The following is a 27,112-nucleotide window of genomic DNA, read 5'->3' as shown; positions in this document are numbered from 1 at the left end:
TTTAGCTCTTAAAGTCTTTGATCTATTTTGAATTAATTTTGTGTATTGCATGAGGTGATGGTTCATCTTTTTGCATGCACCATTTTCCCCAGCAAAGTTTTGAAATTTTTAGTGTGTAGGTCTTAAATGTCTTTTGTTAAACTAGTTAGTGTATATTTTATTTTTCTTGAATGGAATTCTAGTTTTGTTTTGGATTGTTTGTTGCTTGCAAGCATTTAGTTTTATCATCATGGTAGAATTCCTATCTTCTTAAAATAAATTCTTCCTGTCCTTTAAATTCAAGGTTGTATGTGCCCTTAGTCCTTTAAGAAAAGCAAAGATCAAACAAAATGGTTTTCTCTGTCCCTGCCTGAACTGCAGTAGCTGTTTCTAATTTATTGTTCAGTAACCTGTATTAATTTCCGGTTGTTTACTAGTCATGTGTGCCCCTTTAGGCACTTCTCTGTTCTAAATGGAAGTGTAGTGTTTTGTGACACGTGGTTCTCTGAAGGTGACTTGTCATCTGTAAAACAAACCATGTGAAAATCAACTTAGTTAGGATTTAGTATTACGCACTAAAGACAGTTACTCTTAGGCTTATTTTCATTTAGGGCTACCTGGCTGTGATATTAGGGAGTGGATTGGGGAGAACTTTTTATAAACATTTTGGTGAGCAACATTGCCTCCGCCTGTAATAAATACAGAGCCAGATGTTGGGCACCTTTGGAATTTTTCTTTAAAAGGCAAAGAAGGCAGGACTTTGTCCATTAGGCATCTACTAAATCTCTGAGTACAGAAAGCAAAACAAGATGAATGAAAACATTCCACATAGGAAAAGGATGGAATACTAGATGGCTAGAAATACTAGAAAACCTTTTGTATCAAGTAACTGAAGCACATCTTAATTTAAGCGTGGTATACTTTTGTCCGTCCATTTACTGTTAATCTGTATGTGTCTTTATTTTTAAAGTGAGTTTCTTGTAGACAGCATATAGTTGGATTACATTTTTAAAAATAAATTTATTTATTTTTGGCTGCGTTGGGTGTTAGTTGCTGTTCACAGGCTTTCTATAGTTGTGGCGAGTGGGGGCTACTCTTCCTTGTGGTGTGTGGGCTTCTCATTGCGGTGGCTTCTCTTGTTGTGGAGCACGGGCTCTAGGCACACGGGCTTCAGTAGTTGTGACACAAGGGCTCAGTAGTTGTGGCTCGCGGGCTCTAGAGTGCAGGCTCAGTAGTTGTGGCTCACAGGCTTAGTTGCTATGCGGCATGTGGGATCTTCCCAGACCAGGGCTCGAACCCACGTCCCCTGCATTGGCAGGTGGATTCTTAACCACTGCGCCACCAGGGAAGCCCCTGGACTACATTTTTTGATCCACTCTGACAATCTCTTTAATTGGTTCATTTAGACCATTGACATTCAAAGTGATTATTGATATAGTTGGGTTAATATTTACCATATCTGTTGTCTTCTATTTTTTTTTTGTTTCTGTCTTCCACTCTTTTTCTTTGTTTTGTGGTTTTAATTGAGCATTTTATGTGATTCCATTTTATTTCCTTTCTTAACCTATCAGTTATACTACTACTTTTTTTTTTTTTCAGTGTTGCCCTAGGATCATTATACATTTACGATTAATCCAGGTCCACTTTCAAATAAGACTATATGACTTCACATGTAGTGTGAGGACCTTAAAATAACAAAATAATCTTAACCTTTTCCTCCCATCCTTTGTGTCATTGCTGTCATTCATTTCAGCTATATAAAGCATATGTGTATATATATATGTATATGATATAAACATAAGCATACATAATTGAATACTTTGTTGCTATTATTTGAACAAACTGTTGTCAGATCAATGAAGAATAAGGTAAATAAAAGTTTTTATTTTACTTATTCCTTTTTTGATGCTCTTCCTTTCATTATATAGATCAGTTTCTGGCCTGTATTATTTATATTTCTCTCTGAAGAACTTCTTTTGACATTTCTTGCAAGTCACATCTACTGGCAACAAATTTCATCAATTTTTGTTTGCCTGAGAAAGTCTTTATTTTTCCTTCACTTGTGAAGGATAATTTTGCAGGGTACAAAATTCTAGGTTGGTGGGTTTTTTCCTCTCAAGACTTACAGTCTTCTCTTCTTGCTTGCATACTTTTTGAGGAGAAGTTGGATGTAATTCTTACCTTTGCTCCTCTGTAGGTGGGGTGTTCTCCCCCGTGTGGCTTCTTTCAGTATTTTTTCTGTATCTTTGATTTTCTATAATTTGAAAATGATAGTTGGAGGAGTAGGTTTTTTGGTCTTTATCTTGCTTGGTGTTCCCTGCACTTCCTGGATCTGCTGTTTGGTGTCTGGCATTAGAGAAATCCTTAGTCATTATTGTTTCAGATATTCCCTCTGTTCCTTTCTCTCCTCCTTCCCCTTCTGGTATTCCAGTTATGTGTATGTTACACCTTTGTAGTAGTTGCCCCACAGTCCTTGGATTTTGTTTTTCCCCAGTCTTTGTTCTCTTTCCTTTTTGGTTTTTGAGGAGTCTATTGATAGATCCTCTAGCTCAGAGATTCTTTCTTCATCTGCGTCCAGTTTGTTAATAAGCCCGTCAGAGGCATTCTTCATTTTGGTTATAGTGTTTTTTGTCTCTAATATTTCTTTTTGGTTCTTTCTTAGGATTTCCATCTCTCTGCTTACATTGCCTGTCTATTCTTGCATGCTGTCTACTTTATCCTTTAGAGCCCTTAGCATATTAATCATAATTATTTTAAATTCCCAGTCTGATAATTTCAACATCCCTGCCATGTATGTTCCTGATGTGTGCTTTTACTCTTCAAATTTTATTCTTTGCCTTTTGATATGCCTTGCAGTTTATCTTTGATAGCCCATGCCTGGTACATCGAGTGAAAGGAACTGCTGTACATAGGTTTTTAGTAATGTGGTGGTGAGGTGTGGAGGGAGGAAAAATGTTCTATAGATCTATGATTAGGTCTCAGTCTTTTAGTGAGCCTGTGCCTCTGGACTGTCAACTTCACAAGTGTTTCTTAGTTTTCTTCCTCCTCCCTTTAGTGGAACAGGATAGTTTGAGTAGGCTGGAGTTGTGTATTTCAGGGTCATCCCGCACTGAGCCTCTTAATTTGTCAGTTACAGTTCAGGTTTTCCTAGTCTGGTACTGGTTCAGGCAGTGGTGTCCACTTGAGTCCCTGGTCTGGTTAGCTGTGGTGACCTGTATGTCTGTCTCTCCAGTCTTGGGGACAGTGGTTTGCTCTGTCTTCCTCTCTCTTGTGGATCTAAGAAGAATTGTTGATTTTTCAGCTTTTTGCTTGTTGTTAGGGTGGAATGGTGAGGCTCTTTACATGTGGAGTGGGAAACCTGCACATACACAAAACATTTAAGCCTTTGATTTCTGTGGAAATGTTGTCATAGGACAGAGCTCTGTGAAATCCACTACTGTCAAAATATTATAGAAAAACTTTGTGAAATCACTAGGAGGCTTAAAGAGCCTGCGTGAAATGTTCCTTTAAAAATGGGGTTAAAATTCAAACACTTTCAGGGGCCATCTCCAGGGGATAGTAATTTGGGTATTAGCACATGTAGGTGTGTAAACTATAGTGAACTGGAAAACACCTTTCTGCATATTCCCCATATAAAGGAGCTGCAGTCCACAAATAATGATGGTCTACTATTTGCCAGGTACCTTTTGAAAAACAACCAGAAAACCACATTTTTAAGCAAAAATTTACTTTAACCGTTGGTTTAATGTTTAAAGAAAATTATTTGGCCTGAGCAAAATATTCCTGTTGACTGTTAGTTTGCCATTTATAATATAGTACCTGGAGAAATTTATTTTCTTTTTCAGATTTGTATACTTCCTTTCTCAATAATAAAAGCTGTGTGTGTATATGTGTGTCTGTGTATCCTGTCTGGCATCCAAAGACACCAAAGCCAAAAATCAAAACTTCAGGGCAGGTGTATAAATCTACCCAGTAGTCACTCCACCCCTTTATGTTATGGATTAGTCAGTATGCTTTTGGCCACAGTAACAGAAAATCAATCTAATAGTGGCTTAAACAATAAGTTCATTTGTTGGCTCGTATAACTGGAAGTTTAGGGGTAGGGCAGTGCTCAGGGTTGGTTCCTGTCATTCAGCCTTGTCATCATGGACCTGGCCACCTTCCATGTTTATTCTTTTTAAGTGAAAGAGAGTTTATTTACAGAGATACACATTCCTTAGGCAGAATGCTGTTGTCTCCTACCTTGCATGTTAATTTGGATGTTTGTCAGGCCTTTTAAGAGTTTGATTGTTTCTCTGTTGATATGTTACTTTTCCCTAAGTGCCTTTGTTAGTGACCAGGTTCTTAACCTTTAAATTGTTTTCAAAACTTTGTATGTTCATGCTGTTCCTTCTTCTTAACCACACTCTCCCAGTACCTGCTGACTTACCTGATTACCACCTCTTGGCCTGTTTGTCCCCTATCTCAAGCCAGGGTAGAAAGAATTGTTTTTGAAATGGAATAAAGAGCAGCCATATGGCTACTATTCTCTTTTGTTATAAACCTCCTTTCTCCTTTCCTTAAAGAAATGTTTTCCTTTGGGTTAGGAAATATTATGGAATTTTGACAAGAAAAACAATGTCCTTTAGAACAGGGTTGGCAGCCTGTTAGGAACGGGGCTGCACAGCAGGAAGTGAGTGGCGGGCAAAGCGAGTGAAGCTGCATCTGCCGCTCCACATCCCTCCCCATCACTTGCATTACCGCCTGAACCATCCTGCCCCACCCCCACCCCCCGCCGCCCCATCCATGGAAAAATTGTCTTCCACGAAACCTGTCCCTGGTGCCAAAAAGGTTGGGGACCGCTGCTTTAGAACGAGAAAATTATATAACTGAGTCTGAAAATGAGTCTCGTGTAGTTGTAAGGGCAGTGACAGATTCTGGCCATGATTTTTGGGTTTTGTATCTTTGGACAAGCATTTCACCTCTTTGGGCCTTAATTTTCTGTTACATAAATGGGAATTAAAAACTCCCTTTCCATAATGCCAGTGAGAATTTGATAGAAAGTGGATATTAAATACTTCTAGCATAGAGCCTGGCATAGGACAAATGCTCAGCAAGTAGCTTTTATTTTTATTTATCTATTTAAACAAAATTTAATGTTGAGCCATTTCCTTTTGGTTCCACTGTTTTCATTGAGACCCCGACCTTTGAAACTGGGCCCTGGAATTCTGTGGAGAAATCCAAGCTGAGTCTCTTTTTGTAGCTACCATTAAACTCCAGACCAGACATTCATTAAAGCTCTGCAGAAGTTAACAGGCAGTTCATGTTGGGTGACTTTTCTCATGGCTCCTGAATTGTTATTTACCTACACTCTTTGTGGTTTAACTGGTATTTCTTATCTACTTTGCAAAGTAGGAATGGGGGAAAAAACAGAAAAAGGGCTTCACATCCTTTTTATAGTACAATCTAAAGTTTAAAAAGAAACCCTCTATTGTAAAAAAAAATATATTGAAAATATATACTCATAATTTTTTAATTCTGTTTTATCTTTTGATAGGCATTTCAGTCTTATCTCTGTTTTATGTGTCTCGGATTCACAATGATTATTCCCTTGTCAGCAGTCAAAACGGCAATATCGGTAGCCTGAAAGTTGTTGCTACTGCAATCACTTCAGGCTCTGTTCCAGTAGAAGGAGTTAGATGCTGTCCATTCCTGGTGAAGAACTGGAAAACCTTCCATTTCAAAGCACACGTCTTTTTTTCTATCCCTTATGTCTAATCCTTGGCCTTGGTTGCCTTAGTGATTTTCAGACTTCTATTTAGCGGCAAAACCATGCCTTCAAAGCTTTTTTGAGAGGTCCACTATATAAAACAGACTAATCTGGGTACCCTAAAAAGAAAGATTTTATTTTTTTTTTTTAAGGGATGGTTTCAGATGGGAGTGGGGATTATCCACTGATGGCAGGAATCTCCACAGAGATCAGAGTGGAAAACCACTGAAGTCTCTGTGCATTTTGTCTTTTCTGATCCTGGTGTTCAGGTGCTGGTTCACACAGCAGGACCTTTCCTCCTTTCATTTACTAAGGGCTATACTAACCATTGCTCCATTATTGCTAGCAGTCTCCTATCAATGGTTAATAGCATTCCCCTCTCAAGTTTTGTGCAAAAGTTTTCTTCCAGCTTGGTGAGTTTGTCTTATGAAAGTCGTGGCACTAATAGAATTGAATCTTAACACGAAAGCAGCAGAATTGAAAAGAAATCAGAGGTGATGCAGGATTTCATGTATAGGATGCTTTTTCCTCTCGAATAAAGTTCGTTAAGAATGAGTCTTGAGTTCTCCTGTTCTGTAACCAACAGGAGGACTCACAAATGGCAGTGGAAGATACATCTCTGCTGCTCCAGGCGCTGAAGCCAAGTACCGCAGCGCGAGCAGTGCCTCCAGCCTCTTCAGCCCCAGCAGCACCCTATTTTCCTCTTCCCGTTTGCGATATGGAATGTCTGATGTCATGCCCTCTGGCAGGAGCAGGCTTTTGGAAGATTTTCGAAATAACCGGTATCCCAATTTACAACTGCGGGAGATTGCTGGGCATATAATGGAGTTTTCCCAAGACCAGCATGGGTCCAGGTGAGGACTTGGCTTTGCCACTTAAGGTAACTGAAATCTTAATGCCTTAAATTCCATGCTTCAGATAAGGTATACATTAAGTAAATTGCCATATAATAATTGAAACAAAGTTTGCTTTTTAGTACGCTTCCTGTTATTTCAGAGGGATGTGGCTATGAGAGTCAACAGATATACAAGTGATGGAGAATAGCCATTTAGTAATCTGGATCACATGCTGAAACAAACCTCTTTACCTTTCTGAAAGATTAGTCTGGTGTTCCTTTGTTCATGAGAACCTCCCAGAATGTCTGCAGTTTAAGAAATACAGAAACACTAACACAAAGACATGTGTACACTTTTGCAACTTTAATCGCTATTAAGAATCTTGCTAAAAAAAAAAAAAAAAGAATCTTGCTCTCAAAGAGACTCTATTCACATGCAGATTTGGATCTCGGCTCAGGAGTAAGATGGTGCCACCACTTTTCTTTGTTGTTCCATTCTGTAGAAGTGAGAGTCTGCACAGAGGTTAGAAGATGCTATTATAAAACACAGAATTTAGCTTTGGTTACCACTCCCTGTTCCAATGGACTTCACAGAAAGGGACCCTGGTCCTCAGAAAAAAGCAGATTTATGGTGACATCATCCATCCTTCTCTCTCCCTTTTTCTTTCTCTGACAGTTCCTCCAAAACAACTCCCAAAGAACCTACCTCCTCTTTAAGTTCTGCCAGCTTGCTACTGGGCAAGGATTTCTCATATTTAGATCCTAAAGGCCAGGTTGGGAGAAGAACATGGTTTTTCTGATATAGTCACCTGAGCTAAAAAAGGCAAACTGAATAGCTACTACTTTAGAAAGAGACTGCACATAGATGACAACTGTTCCACATCATTAATAAATATGTACTGCTTCATATGAATGTGAGTTAAAGACTATAATAAGGACCATAGGCTTTGAGTTTATTGATGTTGGACTGGTTCCTAAAAGAAAAAGTCCGGTAGAGTTCTCCCTGTGTTGTGCCTGCTTTTACCCTCTTCTCTCTTTTTCTGCCCCCCCTTTTCAGCTCCCTCTCAATCCCACACATAAATACATGTCCTGTTGTAATGAAGTATACTAAAATTTAAATATACTTCTAAAAGCTCAGTTAAATTAGGGGATACTTCACAATATAACTTTTTTTTCCTTTTCAGTAATTCTTCAATTTGAAGTGAGCTCAAGTGATTTATTTAAGTAACACTGTTGTGCCTCTGTGTACATGCACACGCATACATTTAGTTTCAGAACTGACACATTATAAATTGAGCTAATCTTTATATACTTTCCAAGTCTTCCTAAAATGCTGTGATTGCCCTTTTTACTATGTACTTCAGATTCATTCAGCTGAAACTTGAGCGTGCCACACCAGCTGAGCGCCAGCTTGTCTTCAATGAAATCCTCCAGGCCGCTTACCAGCTTATGGTGGATGTATTTGGAAATTACGTCATTCAGAAGTTCTTTGAAGTAAGCCTTTGTTCTTTCTGTCCTTTGACTTTAGACAGTCTCCATAGCATTTTGATTTTCATTAGCTGTTTTTAGAATTGCAATTTCATTCCAGTCCTCAAAATGAAGCGTGAGTGGTCTTCTTGAGGCACATTTACTTGTTTCTCCAGTTCATTAGCAGTAGTGCATCATTTAAATACCCAAGCAGATGATGCTAGTGTATTTTAGAAATGTGTTTGTAGGACCATTCTCCCCATTTAGGATCCCGCACAATATTTCTGATTGCTAAAATAGTTTCACTAAAAGTGTCATTTTTGGAGGAAAAATCCTTGTAAGATAATTTTAGCAGGACCACAGTAAAGTTCTGGAAATGAATTTTTAAAAATGGATTCCTAGAGAATTATCTTTGAATACCAACTCTGGTGTTTTTCATCATAAACCACAGTCATGAGGATTGTTAAATGCTGCTTCTTGGGTGATCCTTCAGCCTTGGTTCCTTATTGTTCCTTCATTAATGTGGATAGTGTCCACTCTTGTTATCATTTTCCTTGGAAAGGATTAACGAGATTGTTGGATTAATGTCTATTTCCTCTTCTAAACTAAAATGTCAGAAACGTAGGGATTTTTTGCTAATCATTGTAGCTGTGGTGTACTGGTATCAACAACCCCATTATAAATCCAGAAAGGAGTGAAGCATTGAGATGAAACATCTGGTACAGGGGGAAAATGCTGCAACTCTGCACATTACCTGCCCCCCAACAAAAGAAATTTGTAAACTTCTTACATCTTACTTTGTTTGGTTTGTGTGAAGATTTTAAAAAATGGCTCATTCACAGCCTCTATCTTCCCAGCTTTTCTCATAAAGACCTAAGTTCTTTGACTCTGAATTCTCCAGCTACGGATTAAGATATCAGCCTAAACACGACTCTTGTAATTTTGACTTTCGAATGCCGTTTTACTGCCGTTTTGTCACAGATATAAAAATAGAGAGATCTCCAGCTCCAGAGGTTAATGCAGCTAGGGGTGGCTGAATGAACAGTGGGTTATAGCAGTATGATTTTGGGACAAGCTAGAGAACTTCTCTGACTTAGAGAATGTCCCTGGGCTTCAGTTCTCTTGTATGGAAAATGAGTGGGTTGGGCAGCCTTATTCATAAAGTCTCTTCCAGTCTCACATGCTATTCAAATGAAAATAAAAAGCCAGGGATGGAGAAACATTCTAGGAAGAGTTTTAACATTGTGCTGTCATACCCCTTGATTTTACTAACTTTCCCCCTATTCTGTTGACTTGTATAAATAGACATCATCAATTCTTATAGTAATAGAGAACAGTATATTCAGAGCAGTGTGCATGTGTGCTTTGGCTTAAACTTCATAGAGATGAAAGAAGAACTTGTTTTCAGCTTATGAGGCTCAGACAACTGAAGTGATGTAGATTTGTTGCAAGAAGTTCTTGAATCTTCCCCAGACATTGTCTAAAGCCGTAATAAACAATGTCTTCCACATGTACTATTGTTTTAAGAATAAATGTAAATGCTCTTGGACATATAGGTATATTTAATAGTATTGGTGAGTTAAGGACAGCTTTGAGGAATTGCCTATTTGTTTAGCAGATACTAGTAGTGAAACCACTCCAGTTGGATATCTGAGAAGTTTTTTAACATTAAAGAGTTCCTCATAATCAGAGGCTGATAACCACTAGTTTGAAGAAACAAAGGCTTTTTAAATAAAAGGTTTAGTTTATCATAGAATACAGGGCTAAAAGAGGTATGCCAATGGTTGATACAGAATAATGAATGCTTTGCTTTCTCTGGTTTCTTTCTTTCTACCTAAGTAATGGTGTTCACCCACACATTATGTCTAGTTTGGCAGCCTTGAACAGAAGCTGGCTTTGGCTGAACGGATTCGAGGCCATGTCCTGTCACTGGCACTGCAGATGTATGGCTGCCGTGTTATCCAGAAAGCTCTTGAGTTTATTCCCTCAGACCAGCAGGTAATTGTAAGTTTCCCCTTTAACTTTTCTCTTGGTGTTTGATGTTTCTTCATGGTACATGTAGTGAACCTCGTAAGTTTGTCAGTCTTTAGTTTTCTTTCACAGTTTTTCTTTGGTGCTTGTGGCTACCTTCTGTGCATGGCAGGCATGAACTGTACAATTAATTTTGTAAGTTTATAGTGGATCAAGTGTCTTGTGTTAAAACCAGTGGTTTCAAACACTTTTCCCTTTGACCAGACCTTAGTCTTTAGTAGGTGTGATTTTAGAGGTGGGTTTTTTGTTTGGCAAGAGTTGAAGCAGGTAAGGTTGTCCTTTTCTTCTACCTGAACTGACCACCTCAACAGACAAAACTTTTTTCCAACCCACCTTCCAGTTTTCTTCACTTGCACCCTCTTATTCATTCATTCCACCACTGTTTACTGAATGAGCGCCTGGCCTGGCGCGTTGACCTGGTGCCCACTGTGTGCCAGACATCAGCACAGAGGTGGCCGAGACTGAGCCCTGCCCACGGAGCACACGTGGGGAAGGGTGACGGGAAGCAGCGGTGAGACGTGAGAGCACGTGCCCGAGGCTTTCAGGGGAGGCTTTGCAGGAGGAGAAGTCTGGGCTGCAGAGTTAGGAAAAAAGGGACAGAAATCTGAACTGTTTGGGTGCTGTGAGTGGGAGCTGGCACAGAGAGCACGTGAAGAGGCCGATGGCCTCAGAGCAGTCATGGAGCAGGTCCAACGGGCCCCACACAGACCACGGGGCCCGGGAAGCCTGACCAGCCCACAGGCAGGTGTGCCGTGCTGTGTCTGCGCTAGGCAGTGCCGTGAGCCTTCAGGTGCTGCTGATCTGAACCCTCAGCCTTTGGGCTCTGAACTCACTCAGCCCTTCTCGATGGAGGGGATGGCCGTGGTCTGGCAATGATGAGCCACTTGCCCTCTCTGAGAACAAAGTTCAGTAATGAGAATCTTTTGTTATGGACTCAAGTTCTGAGCCAGACGAGGCACCCACCACTTCCAGTTCAAAACAAAACACAACAGAACGCTGCGCTGGTGTCAGCAATGGCAATTGAAGGCTGGGGAGTCCAAAGTCCTTAAGCCGTGAGACTCAGACGGGCATGTCAGGACGCTGGTGAAGGCAGAGGGAATGTTGGAGACACACGGCAGGTTGGGAGTTCATTCATTTAGTGCCAGTACTGGAAATACAGCAGTAATAGGGGTGCTGTGTGTGAGTAATTAGAAGCAGGGGTGAAGCTACTAGTTTGTTTTCTTTTAATGTTCAGATCATTGTCAGTTTTAATTTTCCCTGGGATGTTGAGGGATGAAAATTTGTTGGGTGAATCTTTCCTCTTTAATTTTCTTGTTTGATTTGAATATGGAACTTTTTTTCCTCTTTTGACCATAATGCCCGCTTACTGAAAGCAAGCAGGAAATTACGGTTTCCCAGGTATTTTCCCCATCTTTGCCCTCTCCCAGGATTATGATAAATTGTTGATTTTGTCTCCAGATTTTCAGATTTTACTGTTTTTTTGTTTTTTGTTTTTCTGATGCAATGGCTACATTGTAGTAGTTTTTACCCCCCTTTCCTTTCCCCCTGGCAATTGTCCTTTCTACCTGCTATTCCTGCATATCTTTTCCGGGTCTGGTTTCTCTGTGATTCTTGTTCTGGGTCTAAACTACTGCTCCTGGTATGAATAATTTACTCTTTTCCAGATGTAAGTGTATTTTAGCTGAAATAAACTCATCTCCAGTGGAGTTTTTACCTCTTTGGGCTCAAGAAAATATTCAGGGAAGCCCCCTCCCCTTCATTTTGATTATTAGAAGTGTCCCTTGTGTTTATCTTTATATAGGCGTCCTTCTCTATTTATCATTCCTATAATTATATTTCCGTAGTAAATTATTCTTTTCTGACATTTGATTAATTGCTTCAGGAAACTTTCCTGAGTCTCTTGTGTTTTGCTTGTTTAGTCCCTGGCGTTGTAGTCTTGAATTTCTTTAATTAGAAAATCATTTAGTTGCTTTGACATGTTTAACATCTCAGGGATTTAAGACATTGCATTCACAAATGTCACCGTTATAAACTGGCTTGTAGTCTTCTACCATAAATATGGAGTCAGCACAGTGGAACCAATATATAGAGGTTGTATATAGCAAGGAAATCGGGCAGCAAGTACCAGGGCCCAGCCGTGGTACAGGTGTTCAGCGTAAGTATGCCTGAGACCTGAGGCAGCAAGTTTGGGGATGGGGTCCAGTCAAAATCCCAACACACCTACACACACACACACACACACAGTGGGGATGGGATCCAGTCAAAATCCCAACGCACCTACACACACACACACACACACACACACACACACACACAGAGTCAATCGTTGTCTGGCCTTTTTTTAAAAAAAAATATTTATTTTTGGCTGCATTGGGTCTTCACTGCCGCACACGGGCTTTCTCTAATTGTGGCGAGCGGGGGCTACTCTTCTTTGCGGTGTGTGGGCTTCTCATTGCAGTGGCTTCTCATTTCAGAGCACGGGCTCTAGGCACATGGGCTTCGGTAGTTGTGGCTCGCGGGCTCTAGAGCTCAGGCTCCGTAGTTGTGGCGCGTGGGCTTAGTTGCTCCGCGGCATGTGGGATCTTCCCAGACCAGGGCTCAAACCCATGTCCTCTGCATTGGCAGGCGGATTCTTAACCACTGCACCACCAGGGAAGTCCCTGGCCTTCTGTATTTCCCTGAGTTTGGACACTTTTCATTAACTGAGAGTATTGCTCAAGCTGACGTTGCAGTCAGTCTGGCCTGGTGGGAAGATCATTTTGGAGTCACAGACCGGGCGAGAATTCTGATTCAGTCGCTGTCTGTAGTTTTCGTACATTACTTAACCGCCCTCAGACTCAGTATCTTCATATATTCACATATATGGGTGGAGGAAGGGGTGCAGGGTAATATTTGACAGGTGGTTTGCTGACATGGTCTGTTTTGCCACACACAGGAATCAGATTGCTTGGGTGTGAATAGGAGCAAGTCTAGGTCTGTGATCTGTAACAGGTCAGCTAACGTGTCTGTGCCCTGATTTCCTCCTCTGTCATAGTGTCTGCTGCACAGGACTGCGAGGCGGATGGTGAGTCAAAGCGAGTTAAGCATTTAGAGGTCTGCGTAGCCCAGAGTAAGCTCTAGATGAACTACTCTCACTTTTAGTAGCATGTACCTTACAGGGTTCTCATGGTGAAAACGTGATGAATTGTATGTGAAATTCTCTAATACAGCGTAGTTGGTTTGATATCGGCTCGTTTATAACTTGAAGATGACTGCACTTTTTTGGTAACTCCCAGACAGGTCTTTTGCAAGTTAGAGAACTTTCTTCAGACTGGTTATTATTGGGCTTCCCCGGTGGCACAGTGGTTAAGAATCCGCCTGCCAATGCAGGAGACACGGGTTCGAGCCCTGGTCTGGGAAGATCCCACATGCCATGGAGCAACTGAGCCCACGCGCCACAACTACTGAGCCTGAGCTCTAGAGCCCGCGAGCCACAACTACTGAAGCCCGTGCGCCTAGAGCCTGTGCTCCGCAACAAAAGAAGCCACTGCAGTGAGAAGCCCACACACTGCAACGAAGAGTAGCCCCCTCTCTCTGCAACTAGAGAAAGCCCCCGTGCAACAACAAAGACCCAGTGCAGCCAAAAATAAATAAATAATTTTTTTTTTTTAAAAGAAAAGAATCCAAAAAAAAAAAAGACTGGTTATTATTATAGGAAGTTTGTTAACATGTGAAAAAACTCCAGTCTTCGTTTGTTACCAGGTTGTCAGAGTGCCACAGCTGAGTTGTCCCACTTTAATTGTCACGGATTCCCTGCTCAGTGCTTTTGTGTTTGGTGAGGAGAACGTTGACCGTCCAGGTGTTTGCTCTCTGTGATTCTGGTGGTGCTTTCTTTCCTTGTCTCCAATAGAATGAGATGGTTCGGGAGCTAGATGGCCATGTCCTGAAGTGTGTGAAAGACCAGAATGGCAATCACGTGGTTCAGAAATGCATTGAATGTGTGCAACCCCAATCTTTGCAGTTTATCATCGATGCGTTTAAGGGACAGGTAAGTGCCTTAGGAAAGAAATAAGGGAAACAAGTTGATGGATGTTTCCATTGTGAGCAGAGAACAGGATGGGGTTTGTGGAGTGTTCTAAAGAGCTTAGTGTACTTTAGACTGCAGTAAGTAGTAGTCCTATTCAGTGGGGTCAGGTACCTAGCTCCGTGCACCCAAGGTTCTTCCCTTAATTGTCCATGGGTGTTCTCTCCATCATTAATGCAGATATCCGCTCATGTCAGGATGAGGTACTGTCATCAGATACTTGAAGAATAAATTTTTTCCTTTGGTTAAGTACTGTTTATCTTGATATTTAAAAGTTTTTATCATGTTTTAAAATTTAGGTCATTTACAGAACTAATCTTACAGGTTATGTGTCACTATGTCTTAAAAATAACAAGGTGCTCCTTAATTTGGGGGGGTTGGGTGGGGCAGTGATCAGGTTGGTTTGAACTCTGTTAAGTGGCACACAACCAGAGATAGCTTCCAGTTTCTCCTATTTACTTACATATCGTAAGGACTAGTGTGCTTTTAGCGCTAGCTTCCAAGCAGAGTTGATATTTTGTCATACCCTAGTTTTTCCAGAATTGCCCCTCAGTTGGCTGTTACCATTAATTTCTTTTGCCAAAAAACAACCTTCTCCCAGTCTCCTAAGCTAGGTGGGACAAGAGAGTAAAATACATCTTTTTGGGTGTGTGAAATTGTTTTTGTTTTTGAAAAGGGAAAAATTGGAAATACCAAATAGATTTTCAGGTGTAGTCATGGGTACTGCTAAAGAGCCTAGATCGAAATGGGATTTTAGGATTGTTTAGGTTTTGCTCACTTAAACTACAGTGGTTAAGTAGATTACAGACACTAACTTGAGGGTTATTGGGATTTTCTGAGTTAATTAAGAAAAGAGTAGATCTGTTTATCTTTACATTTTTGTGTGTGTGTGAAATATACAAGAAAGTAAAAGGATTAAGCCACTGAATGGGAGATAATATTTTCAAGATGGAAAATGCCAACGAATTGATAACCAGAATATATAAAGAACTCCTGAAATCAAGGAGAACAATACAAATTAATGCAAAAATGGGCTTAAAGCCTGAATAGACAGAAGAAACACAAATTGCTGGTAGACATATGAAAAAATAAATTCCATTAGTAATCAGGAAAATGCAAACTAAGACCACAGATAGTAGACCATTTTCTTTCTTTTCTCTCTCTCTTTTTCTTATTGGCCGCACCACGCGGCTTGTGGGATCTCGGTTTCCCAACCAGGGATTGAAACCTGTGCCCCCCTGCCGTGGAAGCGTGGAGTGTTAACCGTTGGACCCCCAGGGAAGTCCCGTAGACCATTTTCTACCATTGGTTACTATGTACTGGCAGGGATGTGAGATCTGGATACACTGCTGGTGGGAATGGACCCATTTTGGAAAATAATTTAGTATCTTTTAAAGTTCAACATTTATATTTCTTGTGATCTAGCACTCCTGGCCTAGGTATATACCTGATGAAATGTTTGGTCATGTATACCATGAGATGTATTTAGACATGTTTAAAGCAGCATTATTCTCCTAATAGGAAAAGACTAAATAAACCAGATGTCCATCAGGAGAGGATTGGAACCCCCCGCAAAAAACAAGCCACATATTTTCCCAACATTATGCTATACAGATATACAGAATAAACGATAGAAGCCCATAGTATTATAAGTAAATATTTGAAACATAATGTTGAGTGAAGTAAGTCAAGTTGTTCCAGACTGTGAGTGTTTAGCGTTTTTATAAAGCTAAAATTCAGAACATTACAGTGTAGTTATGTGAAAGCATTCAGGCTTTGATCCCAGCCCTTCTTTTTTCTGTTTTTAAACCCATCCTTTGACACTGTGGACTCGTAACTAAGTGTGTTTTCTATGACCTTGACCAGTTCTCTGTTCCTTTCTAAATAAGCTTTTTCTCAATAAGGTCCTTCTTAGCTCTGAATTTATGTACATCTATGAATTCCTAGAATGGGTTTAAGAAATAAGTTTATCCTCACACATACATGCTCACCTTATTGTACGTAGAGAGAACTTAAAGGCCATACTTATAATTTGGGCTTTGGAGTCAGAGTCGGAAATAAAATCCTGGCTCTGTCATTTACTACCTATATGACTGTAGGCACATTATGTAAACTTCTAGGAGCTTCAGTTTTAATCATGATTATCTCTCAGGGTCATTGGGAAGGTTAATGGGATAATGTATGTAAACAATACTGGAGCACTGAAAGTGGCAACTGTTATTTTTGGCTTTCTTGTTTGTGTTGGTCTGCCCTAGGTGTTTGCTTTGTCCACACATCCTTATGGCTGCCGAGTGATTCAGAGGATCCTGGAGCACTGTCTCCCTGACCAGACACTCCCTATTTTAGAGGAGCTTCACCAGCACACAGAGCAACTTGTACAGGTAGTGGAGTTGCCAGTAGAGTAACTGCAAACACCTGTGGGCTTTTGTGTTTTCTTAGCACAGGTATCTGTTCCAGAAGAGGTTAATGTGCTTAAAATGCCCATTGAAGCTCTGGGCAGGTTTTCATTTGCACCAGCCTGGTTCGTGTTTTATGAATAGGGGTAATGAGTAGAACCCTAGCCTTGGAGTTGAGATCTGCCTCTGATTCATCAAGAGATCTGCCAAGAACTGTCAAAAGCCAGAACTCTGTCATGGATTAAGCTAGCTGTGGCCACTTAGGCAGGCCATTTAGTCTATCAGTTTCATCTTTGCAAATGAACTAAGTGGATTAGTTGATTTCTTCTTTCTAGCTTTGGTACTTTGTCTTGCTTCTACTAAAATTGTCTCCCATATCATACTGTTTGAACACTTCCTACATAGAGTATGTTGTCCTGAAGCAATTTTTGGGCAGTGTTTGTTGCTTGTTTTGGTGAGAGATGTGAGATTATAAGTGTATTAAGTATTCATTGTAGAAAAGATTGTAAGTACAGAAAGTAGCAGCAGAACAGAAGAAACCACCCATAACCCTGCTGTCCAGAAGCAGGCACATTTGGCATAGGCGCTTCTTAAAAAGCATTCTATGTGCACTTTTAATTTTTTACATCTTACAAATAAATGTTTCTGCCTTTGGAATTCCTTGCTCACACACACTTATTCTTTCAGAGCATCTTTCAGTTTAGATGAGTATCTCCATTGTGTGCTTGTAATGTTATTTAATTAGGTGTTGTGAGTATTTCCAGTTTTTCTTTGTTAAAGACAGGCACACAGACCCATTTGTATATTTCTGTTAGAGAGAAAAATAGCTCTTTATTCCCACCTACTTTCTCTTCTTTTTTATTTTTTTTTAAATGAGAAGAGGCCTACATTTTTGTGTATAGTACTTTAGGAAGACCCTGACTAGGACCTTTGGGCATAAATATATATATATATAGAAACATTCCATTGTCTAGTAATAATGTGTTCCTGTTTTGTAATGACAGGGAAAAATTGTCACTACCTATCCATTTAAAAAATTCTTATGTGTTCATTAGTGTTCAGGTAATCCATCATGGTCTTACAGGAAGATGGGTGTTGATTAGATATAAGGATTTAAGTAACATAGAGCCTGTTTATATATAAATTTTAAAATTTCTCTTGTTGTTTCTCAAATAGGATCAATATGGAAATTATGTAATCCAGCATGTGTTGGAGCATGGTCGTCCTGAGGATAAAAGTAAAATTGTAGCAGAAATTCGAGGGAATGTACTTGTATTGAGTCAGCACAAATTTGCAAGGTATGTGCTTTGAATTACTCAGACTGTTTTCCAGAAGAGATGATTAAATAGTGTTTCAGCTCTAGAGAAATTTTCATACTTTTCTTGTTTTAATGTTTATTTTCCTCAAAGTATACATAGCTAAAAAAAGTCAAAGCGTTCTGCTACAAAGTATGAAACATAAGACATCTCTTAGTGGGCTCCTCACTCCCCCAGAGTTCGCCACTTTGAAATTTGGGGAATATGTTTCTGAAGCATATACATTTTGTACTTCGGTAAAATGGGTATTTTAGTAACTTACTTGTTTGGAATTGTGAAATGTTCTTTACTCAATTTCCTTTTTGATACCTGAATTAAGGGGCAGGTGACCGTATCTATATATAGGCCTTAGTATTTTTAAAAATCTCTTTTCAGTCTTCATATCATACCAGCCCAAGAATAAAATGTACTAGTTATTCCCAGGTTGTGAAAGATGTCTTAGGTAACTTATAAGTGGCAGAGGTTGGAGAAGAAATTGTTGCTTCCCTGGTGGTCCAGTGGCTAAGACTTTGCGCTCCCAATGCAGGGGGCCCGGGTTCGATCCCTGCTCAGGGAACTAGATCCCACATGCTGCAACTAAGAGTTCGCATGCCACAAGTAAAGATCCCGCATGCCGCAACTAAGACCAGGTGCAGCCGAATGAATGAATGAATGAATGGCCCTCCAGCGGCTTAGTGGTGTGATACTCTGAGTAGAGTCTGTATATCCTATCATACACATAACATAGTATTCTGTATTTTTGGAATATTTTTCTTCTCTAGTTTTTAAAATAAATTGCAAGGCAGGTGTGACATACAACCTTGATGTTTTTAAATTGTTCACTTTTAATTTGTGAAATCTTATAACATTACAGCATGGAAAATAGAGAAAAGAAATAAAAGCACTCACAGAGCCAGTGTCTCAACAGCCTAATAAGCACATCAGGGTCATCTCTTAGACCTTGTATTGCTATTTTTGGACATTTGTCGGGATCAGGGAAATAGGGGACAGAATCTCTTAGTTCTTTTTTTGGGGTCGCTATCTTATTTACTTTCTTGTTCAGTGTATTTACTATCTCACTCTTGGATATAGTGTTAAGTATTAATATTATAATAGAGTTGTGGTCTGATAATGACCTAGGAGCTACTTTGGGCCCAATCCTCTCACAGATAACAACTAATAAATTGTTGACAAAATGCCCAAAACTACCTGAAGACATTAGAGAGCAGGGAGATAACCAGAGAGGAGTAGGGGAGGTTGTTGATACTTGGAAGAAGGTTAATTGCACTGGGGAAATTTCCCCGTCCTCCTCCCCCTCCTTTTTTGGGGGAGGGGGAGATATAAAATTGACATGTAACATCCTGCAAGTTCAAGGTGTACAACGTGTTGGTTTGATACATTTATATGTTGTAATATGATTCCTACAGTAGCATTAGCTGTTATGTTACATAATTATCATTTTTATGTTGAGAACCCTTAAGGATCTAGCCTGTTAGCAACTTTGAAATTTATAATACGGTATTGACTATAATTAGGAAAGTTACAAAATGATGACCATGGGAGTGACAAAATGACAGGGGAGAAATCCTGGAAAGGAAGAGAACCAGGGAGGAGGAGGAAGCCTAAATTTAAACTTTCTAAATATCTGGTTGACTCCTGAACCTCATTTGTATAGGACAAACTCAAGGCAACCCAACTAAGGCTAAAAGAATTGAACTGAGGTTTCATCTGCTGCCTACTGCATGGGAGAATTTTGCAGTTTTTGTTCAGCCAAGTTAACTGCGTACAAAAAAAGGGGGGGGTGAAGGAGTAACACTCGGAGGAGGAATATGACAGGGCCGTTTATTCAGTGCATCGTTTGCCATGTCTAGATAACAGGAATATGTGGCCTATACTCAGGAAAAAAGAAAAAATAGAAAAAACCCCTATGAACAGTTTTATACCACCCAGATGTTGGAGTTAGCAGAGCAGGATTATAAAGCATTTTATAAAGTTACTATATTTTGAAGTAATTAGTATTTAAAATACTGTATTTTAAAGTATTATAAAGTATTTTAATTATACTCAAGGATGTAAAGGAAAATATGCTTATAATGAAATGAAAAGATAAATGTTAGTAGAGAATTAGAAGCTTTATTATAGAAAGAATAACATGGAAATTACAGAGTAGAAAAATAATATAACATCTGAAATAAAATTCAGTGTATGGCTTCAACAGTAAATTAGAGATAACAGAAGAAGGAGCCAGTAAATTTGAAAATCAAATAATAGAAACAAATCAATTAAACAGATTAGTGACCTTATGACATTTTGGATGTTAATACGGAATACAAAGTAAATATTTCATTGACTTTGAGTGCATAGGCATGTGCATGCACGTGTAACTGAGGATATATTGCTCATAATTAATTCGGACACTTACTGTTCTGTTTCATTAAAAAAAAAACGAGTCTCAAATCACTAAGTTGATTTCCTCCGCCATAAATGGGTTGGGAACCACAGTTTCAGAAACGCTAGAATAGACTTTAAAGACTGGAACAATATGGATTGTGTGTTACGGTGGAAGGAAGTCTTTGGCCAAGTGGGATCCTGATCAGTGATCCTACCAAGTGGTGGTAGCTGATCTACCTGCTTACTTTCTTGGAAGACAGGTCACTGCTGAGGATTCAGTCCTCCACCCAGAAGAATGTGTGTCCTGTCTGCAACCTAGTTAAGTAGAAAATCCTATTCTAATCCTGACCACTTTGTAGGGGAAGCAGTCCTCGGGTGGATGAAGGTACAACCCAGCCAGGCAGTTCTAAAAAGTGATGAGTTCTTTGCCTGAACATTTGGAGATCGTGACTGGCTTTGTGCTACTGAACCAGCTCAGTAATGTCTTAACTCCCTTTTCTGCTAAGGGAGAAGGCGGTGGCTATTAGGAGATTCACTTCCACATGCCACACCTTCAGCTTGTGCTAGAATTGCATAGTGCTGTGGAAGGAAGGTGGGGGTAAAAGTTTTCCCATATTGCTCCTGTATCAGAAGGGAGAGGCTGTTGTCTTAATTAAACCTGATTGATTATCAGTTGATTTACTCTGTGTATCTTAAGAAGGAAGATCGAAAAAATATCTGGTAGGATGGTAGTTCTTGGACATTTAGCTTGAGAATTTTGTTTTCTAAATAAAAGCATGTGAATAATAAATACTCAGTACGCTAAACCAGGTAACATGGAGGGGGTCCTGTCAGAGCTCCATGGAAGCAACACCTTCTTATGGTTTAAAAACCTCTGGAATAGGGACTTGTTCTGGTGATGGTTATTTGTGATGACTGTTCAATTATTGAGGGGGCTGACCTTTGAAAGAAGGAGTAAGACACTATCTCTGCTTTTTTGGTGCTTCTGGAGTGGGTATACACATCCTTTTTTCAGCCCATGAAGGCAAAATTAAGACAAATGGGTGAAATTTCAGGGAAGCACATTTTATTTCAGTATGTAAAGAATGTTTAACAAAGCCGTTCACTCGTATGGTAGGATGCCCTAGAATCACTTCCAAGTCACTGGAAATTCCTAAGCAGAGGCTAAATGGCCGTCTTTCAGGATTGTCAGAAAAGAGCTTTCTGCATTAGCTAGGTTTGAAGGTTCCTTTTCTACCTGAGTGTCCTGTGGTCCAGAGCAGCTCTTCCCCCAGTCATGAACTCTTTGCGAGGCCCACCTACCAAATGCTCTCTCTGCGAAGTATTGGCTCCAGTAATACAAATACAAAGAATAAGTATTGCTCTTGTTCTTTGACATCACACAACTTCGTCATACCCACAGAGCCACAGGTGCAGAGTAGTGCTGACTTAACAAAACCAAACATTCACGAGTAGTCAGTCACTCCTGGATGGTGAGTGCCCTTGAGCATGGCCGGGTGTAATTTCATCAGCTCCTGCAGCCCCTCTGGATTGTAGGAGAACTCTGATTTAATGTAACCACACTTCTTTTTTTCCTTTCCCAAGATGATACATCTGTGAAGTGTTTAGAAATGCAGACATACCTGGGGGTTCTTCTTGTTCTTCAGAGGCAGCGTGAAGTAGTTGAATGAGGGCTGTGGTTCCTACTTGTATCTTCCTTCACCCAATAAGTCTGTAGACCAAGTCTGTAGTGCCAGGCTCTGTGCTTGGCACTAGAGATCTAGATGTAAGTGAGACTTGTTCCTGGCCTCATTAAGCTCACAGAGGTGAGCAAAGGATTGATAGATTCTGATACCTGTTGAAATTACGCTCATTAACCAATTCAGCTGTTAACGAGTCTTGTGAACCTTCACTTACCTGGGCTTGTTACCCTCACCTGTTAGAGGGTTGGGTTCTGGTATCCTCCAAGACCTGGTCTCGGCCATGGTTCACATTGGAAGTCACAGATGGCAAAGGTAGAGTCTCATAGAGCCAAACAGAAGAGGAATTAATCTGCCAAAAATATTAAGAGCTCTTTTGCTGCTGATCCTGAGGTCAGGGCAGAGGCCAGACAAGCACAGCCTAACAGGGTCCCTCTAAGAGTTGTCCCTGGATTTATCTCATTACAGCAATGTCGTGGAGAAGTGTGTCACTCACGCCTCCCGTACGGAGCGCGCTGTGCTCATCGACGAGGTGTGCACCATGAACGATGGTCCCCACAGTGCCTTATACACCATGATGAAGGACCAGTACGCCAACTATGTGGTCCAGAAGATGATTGATGTGGCAGAGCCAGCCCAGAGGAAGATCGTCATGCATAAGGTAGGCCAGTTTGTGCAGATCTCAACCAGAGAGAAAGTGCAGGGCCCTTGGTTCTTCTCATTTCTGAAATGTAAAGGAGGGTGGGCATCTTGCTTCTTTTTGCAGAGTTTGTCACTGGATTGTGTCTCATGCTATGCTTCTTTTTCCTTTTATCTGGAATGGCCATTATCCCTGTGTTTGCCGGCCCTCTATCAGTAACTCACTGGTGTGAGTGTTAAACTCAGTCTTTGTGAGGGAGTCCCCTCCCCGATCTTAAGCCCATGTTTCTACCCCTTGGCTCCTAGGAGACCAGCTTCTCGGTTCAGCAAATCAACCTGCTTGCCTTATTTCCTTTCCTCCCTCTTCCCTTTCATCATTCATTCCACCACTATTTACTGAATGAGCGCCTGCCCAGGGCAGCGCCTGGCCTGGCGCGTTGACCTGGTGCCCACTGTGTGCCAGACATCAGCACAGAGATGGCCGAGACTGAGCCCTGCCCACGGAGCACACGTGGGGAAGGGTGACGGGAAGCAGCGGTGAGACGTGAGAGCACATGCCCGAGGCTTTCAGGGGAGGCTTTGCAGGAGAAGTCTGGGCTGCAGAGTTAGGAAAAAAGGGACAGAAATCTGAACTGTTTGGGTGCTGTGAGTGGGAGCTGGCACAGAGAGCACGTGAAGAGGCCGATGGCCTCAGAGCAGTCATGGAGCAGGTCCAACAGGCCCCACACAGACCACGGGGCCCGGGAAGCCTGACCAGCCCACAGGCAGGTGTGCCGTGCTGTGTCTGCGCTAGGCAGTGCCGTGAGCCTTCAGGTGCTGCTGATCTGAACCCTCAGCCTTTGGGCTCTGAACTCACTCAGCCCTTCTCGATGGAGGGGATGGCCGTGGTCTGGCAATGATGAGCCACTTGCCCTCTCTGAGAACAAAGTTCAGTAATGAGAATCTTTTGTTATGGACTCAAGTTCTGAGCCAGACGAGGCACCCACCACTTCCAGTTCAAAACAAAACACAACAGAACGCTGCGCTGGTGTCAGCAATGGCAATTGAAGGCTGGGGAGTCCAAAGTCCTTAAGCCGTGAGACTCAGACGGGCATGTCAGGACGCTGGTGAAGGCAGAGGGAATGTTGGAGACACACGGCAGGTTGGGAGTTCATTCATTCATTCATTCAACAAATAGTTAACAAGCACACATGCTCTACAGCAAGCGCTCCTTTATCAGGGCCCTGTGTTGGTAGACACAGCAGTGTCATAGATGGTTACACTGATGCTGGGGAGAGCTGTGGGAGAATATGGAGGGTGCCTCTTCTATTGTGGGGTGCAGAGAAGGCTCCCCAAGAGAGTGACATTGGAATAAAGCCCTGAACCTTTTCCAGGCAGAGGGAACCTAGAGCTTGAAGGTTTGGAAGCAGGAGACAAGACAGTGTATTTGAAGAAGTACAGCAAGTCCAGTGGGACAGGGCTGTGGTGCCAGAATCACATTTACGTTTCAGATAATGGTCCTGGCTGATGAGTAACTTGGAGGAGGGGCGGCAGCGGGAGATGAGGCGGTGAGGACTTGGACGGGGGACTGTTAGAATAGTTCAGCATTTCCTTTAAATCAAGTGAAAAATGGAGTTCAGCAATGTCGTACACGCACATGGGTTGTTAGTTTTTTGACTGGAAGAGGACAGGTGTAAAGGTTAAGTGGTCTTACCAGTGAGCCATTCCTGGGGAGAGACAGGTGAATGAATTGAATTTCACTTAGTTTCTAAAAGAAGAGCTACCAAAAGCAAGGGGGGTCTGGAGCCTCCAGTTCTAGTGACCAAAACATCAGTTGTGTATAGAGTCCAGACTGCAAACCAAATGGAAGTGTGGCATCCTTTCTATAGATGCGTTTAGGAAGGTTAGGCAAATGGTCTGGGTCACAGCTCGGAATTTGAGCCAAGTTCTGAAAAGTTTTCCAGACAGGCTCCTAGGTGAGAATATAATAGCTGATACAGGTCTGTGTCCTGTGTGGGGTGCAGAAATGGTTTCTAGCGCCACTTGATCCTTCTTTGCTTTGAGGGCACAACGAAACAGACAAAATAGTCTGCCTAAAGCGCTCAGGCTTGAGAGCATCCGTCTTCCCTGGTACACTGTCCTGTGTTTTGAGTATAAGCGCGAGCTGCGATGGGGAGCAGGTTAATGTTGTGGGTCTTCACCGTCTCTGTGGACGGTTGGTGGTTATGCAAATGATTGTGAACACAGTGTGCTACGTGCTGTAGCTGAGGTATGTAGAAGGCTCCATGAACTCACAGAAGAGGAAAGGGGGTTCCAGAGAGGAAGCGCCTCCCGAGTTGTCTGGGATGCACAGGACTTGCGGACGTGGGTCTGCCCAGAGAACAGAAGAGATGCTCGTAGGGCTGATCCGAGCGTGCTTGGAGAGGGTGAAGGGTGAGACTGGAGTAGAGCCATGAGAGACAGTGGGGAGAAGAATAATTTCTGGAGGAAAAAAAATTTCTGGTGTAGCTAGACAGTGGGGTTCCCATACCTCTGCTGTCCCTTCCTTATTAGCCATTTGACTTTAGATGAGTGACTTACCCACTGTGCCTCCATTTTATCGTCAGTGAAACGGGGATAATCACACCTCTCTTAGGAAGCTTCAAAATGAACTGTGCTTGGCTTATATTAGTCATTTTTATTGTCATCATTAGTAGCTTTTTGTGATTCTCTATGGACTGGAGAGCACAGGATTCATGGTGCCCAGAAAGAAACTCCCGCTGCTCAGGAGAGCTGAGGTGCCTTGCGAGGGACCAGAGGGGCCAAAAGCCTCCTTGAGGGCGATGCAGTGCAGGCGGTGGTGGACAGTGTGATTGTCAGTCTTGGGATGCGCTTTCTCCACATACTGTTGCGGAAGTGGTCTGTGGCCGTCTGACCTCCAGAGCTCTCAGGTCCTGCCTCAGCACTTAGGCTAGGAGCTGCTCCCCTCATCTGTTCGGTCAGTGCAGCCTGAGAATTCAGGGGCTCGGGTTGAGCCAGTGAAAGGTGTTGCTTGTGAGGCGTGCGTGCTGGCGGGCGCCCTGTGGTGCCTGGGAGCAGGTTACCCAGGAGCACGCCTGAACCTGCCTCAGGCCAGAGTGACACGGACTCTGCTTTCTCCCCAGATCCGGCCTCACATCGCGACTCTTCGCAAGTACACTTACGGCAAGCACATTCTGGCCAAGCTGGAGAAATACTACATGAAGAATGGCGTTGACTTAGGGCCCATCTGTGGCCCCCCTAATGGTATTATCTGAGGCAGTGTCTCCCCCGTCCCCTTGTTCCCACTGACCTCACTGGCCCACTGGTGAATCCAACCAGCAACCAGAAATATTCTAGTGTAGAATCTGAAATGGGTAAATGGTTGCTCCAGGATTACCCTCTCCTCCCAAAAAAGGAATCAAATCCACAAGTGGAAAAGCCTTTGTAAATTTGTTTAATTTTATTATGCATAACATGTACTAATTATTTTTTTTAATTGACTAATTGCCCTGTTGTTTTACTGGTGTATAGGATACTTGTACATAGGTAACCAATGTACATGGGAGGCCACATATTTTGTTCAACGTTGTATCTATATTCCACATGTGGAAACTTTCAGGGTGGTTGGTTTAACAAAAAAGTTTAAAAAAAAAAAAAAGGTTTTTAACTCATTTGCCTCGCTGGCAAGTTTTGCAAATAGCTCTTCCCCAACTCCTCATTTTAGTAAAAAAGAAAAACAAACAAAAAAACCTGAGAAGTTTGAATTTTAGTTAAATGACCCCAAACTGGCATTTAACAATGTTTATAAAAAAATATATATATATAAATATATATATATAAATGAAAATCATTTTCAGAGTTGCTAAAGCTTCAGTTTATGACATTAAGTTTATGAAACTTCTAAAAATTGCCTTTTTTGGAGACTACTGTGCTGAAGAAAATAGTGTAGTCTGTTCTGTGAGGAGGAGATGTGAGCACCCAGAATGTCTTTCAAGGCCAGGCGGGTATACTTGTTTACTGCCTACTGGATTTTTTTCTGTTAACATTGAAAGGCAAAATCTGATTACTTAGCATGAGAAAAAAAAAATCCAACTCTGCTTTTGGTCTTGCTTCTATAAATATATAGTGTATACTTGGTGTAGACTTTGCATATATACAAATTTGTAGTATTTTCTTGTTTTGATGTCTAATCTGTATCTATAATGTACCCTAGTAGTCGAACATACTTTTGATTGTACAATTGTACATTTGTATACCTGTAATGTAAATGTGGAGAAGTTTGAATCAACATAAACACGTTTTTTGGTAAGAAAAGAAAATTAGCCAGCCCTGTGCATTCAGTGTATATTCACACCTTTTATGGTCGTAGCATATAGTGTTGTATATTGTAAATTGTAATTTCAACCAGAAGTAAATTTTTTTTTTCTTTTGAAGGAATAAATGTTCTTTATACAGCCTAGTTAACTTTTAAAAAGAAAAAAATAGCTTGGTTTTATTTGTCACCTAGTCAGATAGTAGCAAGATCCTTTCTAAATGTTATTCAAGATGATTCAGTTCATACTAGTGGTTTTGGGTTTTTTTTAATCCTAAAAAAGTAATGTTTTGCTTA

General features: G+C 41.2%; 1 protein-coding gene and 2 non-coding genes across 6 annotated transcripts in view; all 3 read left to right on the top strand.

Annotated features, from left to right (window-relative positions):
- Positions 1 to 26,227, top strand: part of PUM1 (pumilio RNA binding family member 1) — a 128,063-nt gene extending 101,836 nt beyond the window's left edge. For 2 of the 4 annotated variants that reach the window (XM_065893743.1, XM_065893762.1), the window contains 8 exons: positions 6,315 to 6,582; positions 7,928 to 8,057; positions 9,900 to 10,028; positions 13,951 to 14,088; positions 16,380 to 16,505; positions 17,697 to 17,818; positions 22,354 to 22,546; positions 25,647 to 26,227. In XM_065893743.1, the coding sequence (XP_065749815.1) occupies positions 6,315 to 6,582; positions 7,928 to 8,057; positions 9,900 to 10,028; positions 13,951 to 14,088; positions 16,380 to 16,505; positions 17,697 to 17,818; positions 22,354 to 22,546; positions 25,647 to 25,778 (1,238 nt within the window). In that variant the 3' untranslated portion in view covers positions 25,779 to 26,227. Of the gene's footprint in view, positions 1 to 6,314; positions 6,583 to 7,927; positions 8,058 to 9,899; positions 10,035 to 13,950; positions 14,089 to 16,379; positions 16,506 to 17,696; positions 17,819 to 22,353; positions 22,547 to 25,646 lie in introns of all 4 variants that reach the window. The other 2 variants (XM_065893754.1, XM_065893736.1) reach the window with 1 other exon arrangement.
- LOC136140820 (small nucleolar RNA SNORD103/SNORD85) lies at positions 10,927 to 11,012 on the top strand. The gene has a single exon (XR_010657667.1). It is a non-coding gene; the product is annotated as a small nucleolar RNA SNORD103/SNORD85 (small nucleolar RNA).
- Positions 23,413 to 23,498, top strand: LOC136140815 (small nucleolar RNA SNORD103/SNORD85). Its single transcript, XR_010657666.1, has one exon. It is a non-coding gene; the product is annotated as a small nucleolar RNA SNORD103/SNORD85 (small nucleolar RNA).
- Positions 26,228 to 27,112: the final 885 nt, after the last annotated feature.

The sequence above is a fragment of the Phocoena phocoena genome, chromosome 1 (assembly GCF_963924675.1).
Source record: "Phocoena phocoena chromosome 1, mPhoPho1.1, whole genome shotgun sequence".
Lineage (NCBI taxonomy): Eukaryota > Metazoa > Chordata > Mammalia > Artiodactyla > Phocoenidae > Phocoena > Phocoena phocoena.
This window is presented reverse-complemented; position numbering and strand designations above follow the sequence as displayed.